At 37.6% G+C, this 7,698-nt stretch overlaps 3 protein-coding genes across 13 annotated transcripts in view; 1 reads left to right on the top strand and 2 right to left on the bottom strand.

Moving 5' to 3' along the window:
* The window catches only part of ccdc13 (coiled-coil domain containing 13), a 7,303-nt gene extending 5,317 nt beyond the window's left edge, over nt 1–1,986 (bottom strand). For 4 of the 5 annotated variants that reach the window (XM_020591491.1, XM_020591489.1, XM_020591488.1 and 1 more), the window contains exons 1-6: nt 1,852–1,986; nt 1,137–1,315; nt 754–902; nt 518–660; nt 241–324; nt 25–141 (exon numbers count right to left, since the gene is read on the bottom strand). In XM_020591491.1, the coding sequence (XP_020447147.1) occupies nt 25–141; nt 241–324; nt 518–660; nt 754–902; nt 1,137–1,312 (669 nt within the window). In that variant the 5' untranslated portion in view covers nt 1,313–1,315; nt 1,852–1,986. The remainder of the gene's footprint in view (nt 1–24; nt 142–240; nt 325–517; nt 661–753; nt 903–1,136; nt 1,316–1,851) is intronic. The other variant, XM_020591490.1, reaches the window with a different exon arrangement.
* A 1,457-nt stretch (nt 1,987–3,443) lies between these two features.
* Nucleotides 3,444–6,080, bottom strand: higd1a (HIG1 hypoxia inducible domain family, member 1A). Of its 7 annotated transcripts, none has more exons than XM_020591497.1 (5): nt 5,866–5,965; nt 5,202–5,276; nt 4,834–4,968; nt 4,431–4,534; nt 3,444–3,789 (listed from the first exon to the last, which is right to left on the bottom strand). In XM_020591497.1, the coding sequence occupies exons 2-4, from the start codon at nt 5,269–5,271 to the stop codon at nt 4,458–4,460; spliced, it is 282 nt and encodes a 93-aa protein (XP_020447153.1). In that variant the 5' UTR covers nt 5,272–5,276; nt 5,866–5,965; the 3' UTR covers nt 3,444–3,789; nt 4,431–4,457. The 7 variants fall into 7 exon arrangements, with proteins under 7 accessions (XP_020447153.1, XP_020447154.1, XP_020447155.1 ...); XM_020591498.1 differs by lacking the exon at nt 3,444–3,789 and adding an exon at nt 4,215–4,239; XM_020591499.1 differs by lacking the exon at nt 3,444–3,789 and adding an exon at nt 4,228–4,248.
* A 419-nt stretch (nt 6,081–6,499) lies between these two features.
* Nucleotides 6,500–7,698, top strand: part of LOC109955420 (uncharacterized) — a gene marked incomplete at its 3' end in the record, with an annotated part of 3,923 nt that continues 2,724 nt past the window's right edge. The window contains 1 exon segment of the mRNA XM_020591559.1: nt 6,500–6,544. Coding sequence (XP_020447215.1) covers nt 6,500–6,544 — 45 coding nt within the window.

Consider the following 7,698-nt stretch of genomic DNA (forward strand, 5'->3'; position numbering starts at 1 on the left):
GCAGGAACAAAGATAGTTCACTACCTTCTGAGCTACTTTCAGCTCCTGTTTGGCGGCTTGAACCTGGTTGCGATATTCAGTCGCTTTAAGCTGGGCAGCAGCTAATTTTTCTTGTAGAGATTTCACCACTGGATTTTCCTGCTTTTGTGAACAAACAATACATGATTCAGACTGAGTTGTCATCATTAAAGTTAAGAAGACAAAAATATACCATTTGTCAATTTCCATATCAATAATTACCTCACAGTTTTCAGATAACTTCTTATCCTGTGACTTTTTATCAATCTGTTGCCCAGGTGGAGAGTGCGCCAAAGCAGCCTGCAACTACAGAAATTAGCAAGGCATTATTTTCATTCATAATAAATCATGTACAAATGACATTATAAGCAACATTTATAACATACATATAAGGTTTGTTTTAAACAAACCTTAAACAGCTCTGTGCTGAAATTATGAACTACATCCACCACATCAAATTAAGTGATACACTTAACTCAATAACTCAAGATGTTTTTACCTCTTTCTCAAGCTCTTTGATTCGGTTGCTGTTTTGCTTAGACTTAATCTTTTCTCGCTCAATGTCAGCAGTTAGCGCTCTATTCTTCTTGGACAGCTCAACAATCTTGGTGGCTGCTACATCTGCAGCCAAACCCGATGTGCCTAAACAGGAAAGTGAGTGAGTGAGTCATGAGGAATCTGTGACTTATAAAACATGACTGCTGTGCAAAAAGAGTGAAGGTTAAGGTGATATACCAGCTAAAGCCAGTCTTTCTTCTTCTCTTTTCTTCTTCAGGTGTTTGATTTCAAAATCCTTTTCATTCAGAAGTTTGAAGAGACGACCATTTTCATCCTTTAGCTCTCTCAGCTGGTCTAGCAGTTTCTGATTCGTGTGTGGCAGCAGTCTTTACGAAGGCAATGAAATAAAAACTAAATGAATGAGTGATGATTTTCAAGTTACAAGCATGAATGTTCTAATTGATCACCTAAGATTATTCATTTAGCTGATAAAGATTTCCAGCCTTATTTTTTTCTAATTTATATTCTTAATTTAACAAATAAAACATCAAGGCAATTTAAACAGTCACAAAGTAAAAGCAAAGCTAATAAACATTTATTTCAACCTTTATGAGACTCACCTATCTCCTAGGCTGTCTACCTGAATGTCTTGTTTAGATAGATCCTCCTGGGTAGCACTACCATTATGATTACCCAGTTCTTTCTCTTTTTTCCTATCCAATTTTCGTTTCTCTTGCTGCTGTTGTAGTGCTTGGAATTGAAGCCACAAGTTATTCATCTCATCATCACGCTCCATGGTCTATGATGTATGTCATGAGGAGAAAACAGTCAGTGTATACAGGAAAGGTGGACAATGACAGTGGGAATCAATATTGAGTAAAAATCATGCTGGGATTTGGTTACAGTAATATCACAAATTTTGGATTAGGCTTATATTCATTATATTCTTATAGGAGGCCAATGTTAAATATTTGTTTCAACAAATGTGTTCATCCATGTTGAAGTAGATGCAAGGCAGCAATCCTTCTCTTCATTACTTCTTAAGATAACCGCGTAGCCTACATGTCTGTCAGGCTTGAGATTGTTATTGATGAACCCATTGCTAGCCTAAATTTGGGAAGTAATGAGCCGTAACTTACTCCAATGTTTAAAAAAAATTCAATGATTAGCAATAGGCTATTTAATATGTAAAGTGCTCAGCAATTAACTGTTAGCGATGTTTGTGTTAATACGAATGACTGTGAAGATACAGTACGTATGGCGACTACCAGAACTCTAACCCTAGTCGTCTAACTCCTTACTAACTATAGGTTGTATAAAGAGAAAATGGTTCACCTGTCGTTTGCCCAAGCAGAGACGCTATAAACAAATTAGAGCCTATTTTGCACTGCATCACGTTGTAAGACAGATTTAGATAATGTATCAGCTTCCTTGCTAATAGCGACGCTGCTGTATCCATAGCAACAGGCACTGCAGAGACTTTGGACAAGATCTCGCGGGAACCACAATGTATTCATAGCGCTACATGCCGCACCAACAGTTCACTGCTGCCTTTTTTATATCTTAATTTTGTTATAGAGAATGAAAAGAAGCGAGCACCGGGTAAGAAAATTTGGGAACAAGTGCAAACCCTCTCGACTAATAAAATATGTATCCCTAGCTAAACTTTACCAAATTAACCTAATTTGTGTTGCCAACTTTTCCCACAATCGCGGTATCTTGTTATTGTCATTACAGAACAAGTTATGAGTTATACCAGGTAAACCACAATTAGCCTACATGTGTTTTGTCAATATATGCTTACTAACTATATACATAAACCCATGTAAATTAATTACTCTAGGTGCTATAACATCATGAATGAGAAAAGTGAAATAGTCTTTCACCTGCTTAGGACTCCCATACAGGTTTTACAAATAGGCACCAGGATAATCCCTCAACCTAGGTTTGGAGGTAGGGATTATGATTTGAAATAACTATATAAAATGAATGAGGAATGATGAGAGCAACAATAATGTGCCCACTAGTGTCAAGTAGCCTATGTGGCAGTGTGCTCTCCACTTAATTTTTATGTAGGCCTAGCTCACTGTGTAACCTGCTGCATGGCTTTTGGGTAATTTACTACCTGTCAGGTTGACTCATTGTTTTCTATTGAAATACTATCACGAGTTTAAAGTCATAATGGCATCTATAAAAGAATCTTGTTACCTTACATTGATGTAGTGCATTTCCTGTTAAAACTGAACCTTTGGAAAGTAATTCAAAAATTCAAAGCATAAAACTATGATAGGTCAGGACAGAAGAGAGATTTTACTGGATAGGATTGGAAGACTAATGTTCAAAAATACTTTTTTTTTTTTTTTTTTACACCTACTGGAGCACAGTTAAATAAACAGTAAAATGTTCCATCTACCAAGATGTACTGGAAAAGTAAATTATGTTATAATTGCAAACAAGGTTGTTAAGTAAAGCTCAATAAAACAAGTTAAAATAAACTGTTTTAATGCCTGTTGTAATGTTCAGTTTTTGCTTAGTCATTGGGAAAGCTGCAGTTTATGGTGTGGTTAAATTCTGCTGTATCATAGTGACAGGTGTTTCTGTATAGTATCCACTTACCATACCTGTTAGACAGGATTTATTGACAGCAGAAAGGTGTATTTGATAAACTAGCAGTTGAGTGTATAATACTATACTGTATGAAACAAAAGACCAAATACTCAGCCAAAAATAGCAGCTCTTTACATACAAGTTTATTTGCACAAAAGTTTCAAAACTCTGAATAACTTTAAAGGCATCTATTTAAGCACACCACAGGGTGTGGTTTATGATGATATAAGTTAAATGGTCTTATACTTATATTAGCTCCTTTCTGTACATTGCAGCACACTCAAAGCGCTTTCACACTATTTGACCATTCACCCATTCCCACTCCCAAGCACTCACACATTCACGCACTGGTGACATCACAAGTTCAGCGTCTTGCTCAAGGACACTTCGACATGTGCACTGAATAAGCTGGGAATAGAACCGCTAATATTCCCGTTAGGACATGACCCACTCTACCTCCTGACCCACAGCTGCCCCCAAAAGTTACTGCTGTGTAACCACTGTTACACAGCTGAGGTCAGTAATCTTCCTTCTCAATACAGAAATGATAGCTTGCCCCTCAGGTATCCACTTAAGTGGATACCTGTGCATTCTGTTTCCAGACTGCCGCTTGTTCTCCTCCTCTCTATATGCCACAGTGTTGTTTTCCCCATGACTTCAATAGATCTGAATCAAAAAAAAAAAAAAAATCATGAGTCACCTGTGAGAGTCACCATATCGCTTTCCTTGTGATAGGAAGGAGAAAATACCAGGATAAAGTTTAGTTATTATGCAACCAGGTGGAATGGCAGCACTGACTATTTGTTTAACTCTCAGGGATGCCTCATTTAAAAAAGTTACATTACACTTAACAAGTGGATACTATTTAGAAGTGTCATCAATAAGCAACAGCTATTTAAATCAAATCAAATCGTATTTGTATAGCGCCAAATCACAACAAAAGTCATCTCAGGACACTTTACAAAGTAAGGTGTAGACCTTACTGTTATCAATATTATTACATAGGGAAAACCCAACAAATCCCCCTTGAGCAAGTACTTGGCGACAGTGGGGAGGGAAAAACTCCCTTTAACGGAAGAAACCTCCGACAGACCCCGGCTCTTGGTGGGCGGCCTTCTGCCTCGACCGGTTGGGGTGAGTGGATAGAGGAGAGACAAAAGAAGAAAAGCAACAAGACACAACAATCAACTTTACTGCACAGTCGTGGTGAGCTGCTGAAGGGATGTGCACAATCAAACATTAGGACACATTTATAAAGAACAGATGTTTTACACACCTTAAAAATGACATAATATTAAGGGATATACCATTTCAGAGTCATTTCATTTCAAGAGTCAGTGTTCACTTGATGCAACTGCTTTCTGTTCTTTGGGTTTCACAATGTAGTCTGTGTACATAGAATACAGGACTCCTTAAAAACAAAGAAACAGAGGCATAAGTTACACAACAACTCAAATCTTTTTATAAAACTACACCTCAGACTTTCATGTCTGAAAAATAAAAATGGTCATAATTTAATTAAAACAGGTAAAATACAGACATTTGCTTTTTTTTAATTATAAAAGTTTTGGTCCAAACCACCTGTGATAATAAGAAATCAAAAATGCATGACAATGTAAAAGCAAACAAACAAATACCTTAGTAGTTTAGAACAAACTAAAGCCATGCAACTTAGATTGAAGCAGAAACATGACAGTCCAGACTACATACCTGCAGTCAAGGCTCCAACCACAAAGCCTTGGGCAGCTACACGCATGTGTATGAGATGCACAGACATTTTTATGTCTCCACGGTTTTTCATCTTCATCAGTCTGTAAGCAACAATGCCAAAGAAGCCAGCCATCCCTGTAAGAAACATTAGGCAGCTAAATATACATTGATGACCATGACAAAATCAGGGTGTAATTATGACTTTTACAACAACAACAAAATGCTAAACTGACCGTATATAATGCCCACTAATACCATACTTTCAGACTAAGCAATTCTGTAACAGCTGACAAGTTTTACATTTAAAGCAATTGTTATAAGCTATCTAACTTTCTTTTCATGATGTAACCATGAAGGCAGATACTTACCCACTGGGACAAACGGATTTTCCTTTACTTTGCGCAGTAACTTGGACTCATTCTCCTCAGTTGCAGCCATCTTGACTAAAGAGGAAAAAAGATGAACATGTGTATTAGTGCAAATGCTACAGGATTACTAAACCTGATATTTACTTATGTAAACGGTTATGGTTTTATGAATAAAAGTGAACCTGAAACATGTTCACCGAATGAAATAAAACAGCATGTTAGCTCATCCGGTGTAGGTGACATTCATTTAGCCCTCTTTGTAAACCTAAATTACAGTTGTGGATAAACTTAGTTAAGTTAACGTTACTATTTAAATTCATCTCCCAAACTGGTTTGTTACAGGCTCTTCAGAGCTAATAGCACATAACGTTAACGCTAAACTGGTCAGAGGTTGTGTGTGAAGAGCAAAAAGGAAGACATCCTTTTCAGGCCTAACATTATGTAACGACGCACCCGGCATATTCCAAGGCACACCAACCATTAGGCAGTTATGACAAACAAATTATAATCTTTTGACGTAATTTACATTTTGATCAGAGGCCTAATGACAAATAGCCTAACGTTACCCCGGAGAATAAGGAAAAAATGTCACAACGAAGATCAGTTAGACTTCCGACAAAAAACTTCCATTACGCCACACTAGGCTGGCTGGACGTATGCTTACCTCTTAAAAGAATGTGTCGTTATTTGATACTGCCTGTAAAGAAATTCTCCGGTGAGCCTTTGGAGTACAGATCCAACAATAATGTAGACAGGAAGTAATCACGGACCTTATATAAACGGTTTACAACCCACCGTGACGTCAACAACTTCTTTTGAAGCGCTGTATTGAAGGTCAGCTCTGGTCGTCGCCATATTGGTACTCATTCTCTCCGCCTGCTACGGATAATACAAAAGAGGTGGAGCGTACGTTGGCTAGACACCTATGGCGGGACCCTCCCGCCTGTCACTCAAGGCGATCACGCCCTTAATTAACCACAACTTTTAGTCTCAATATAATTTAAGCGGACGAGTAATAAAAAAAAAATCACCCCATACCGTTTTCATGGAACGGTAAATTAGCTATAGACAACACCGCTGTTTTTGTACCAGGCTGGTAACGTTTATTTCTGCAGTTAAGTTTGGGATTTTAACATGGGAGGTCTACTGTGACTGACTCCGTTTTGGAGCCAGCCTCAAGTGGCCATTCGAGTAACAGCAGGCTTTCGCGTTTCCACATCGACTTAATTTTTCAGCCTCGGAGGAGTCTCTGGTATGTTCCGGCGACGTGACATAACTTGTGCAGGTCTTACGTAAACATGTTATCTCGAGTGGGTTGTTTGTTCACGTCGTTGGAGAAAATGGTAAATACGACTTTCGATTTCGAAAAGCTTTCAGGTTATAGGTTCCCATATTTATTTACGTTATGGTGAAACTTTTCATGTGGTGTATTACAGATAACTGTTTTTCAAATGAGCTTATTAGTACAGCAGTTTAGCAGTGTGGCTATTATAAAATCCTTAAATTAGTAAAAAAATAAAAATAAAAATAAAAGGGACCTGGGTTACATCCTTCAACATAAAAAGCAATAGGTTTTGTGTCCGCTCTGTGAGATCTGATGATTTTCTTAACCCGTTAGGAATCCTCGGTAGGCTTATAGAATAGCTATGCATTGCTAAAGTTGACTAAACATGACATAACATTGCAAAACACATTCGTTATTTTCACAGTGCAACTTATTGGGATGCAGTATAGTGTTTATAGTAAATCCGAGGTGTATGAAACGCAGCATTAGTTGTGAAATCTATAAAAATTCCAAAGATAATGAAAATTGCATCTAAAACATGCTAAAGCATCATAAAAAACCTTTTATTTATTAACTGTAGCAACTTGTCATGTTTTTGTGTGTGTTTCTGCATCATGTTCAACCTTCTTGAGAAAGGACATCAAGACAGCTTTGAAGCCCTAATGAGCCTGTGATATTTTCTTTATGCAATTATGGCCTGTCAGTTCCCTCTGGTCATGCACCAGGCCTTGGATTCGACTAGAGACAGCACTCAAAGAGGGCTGCAAACAGCCGTTACCTATTTTTCACACATCCTTCTAGGAACATCATTAAATATACACATTTGTTCTATTTCGTATAGGCATACCCCTGTGAGAAAAAAGGTCCATTCTTTTGAAAAGAGAAGACTAATAAAAAGATATATTTCTCTATATGAAATTTATTATGCATTAACGTATCAAAATAAGCATGTGCACATGGATCCCATCTGTTTAGGATAAACAGAAAAGACTAAATTCAACTTAGCAGTACACAACATTTATATGAAAAAATGTTACTCTCTGATTGGTCCAAAAACTGTTGGGGAGGAATTGTGGTTTAAACTTAATTCTCCCAAGATTGGTCCTTCAGTCCGTCCATCCTCCAGTCATCCTCTCTGATCCAATGGTTGTAGACAGCACCCTAAAAAGGGAGGAATACCTGCCCTGTCTTAATTCTTACATAGACACCTAT

Source organism: Monopterus albus, unplaced genomic scaffold (assembly GCF_001952655.1).
Source record: "Monopterus albus unplaced genomic scaffold, M_albus_1.0 scaffold14.1, whole genome shotgun sequence".
Taxonomy (NCBI): Eukaryota; Metazoa; Chordata; class Actinopteri; order Synbranchiformes; family Synbranchidae; genus Monopterus; species Monopterus albus.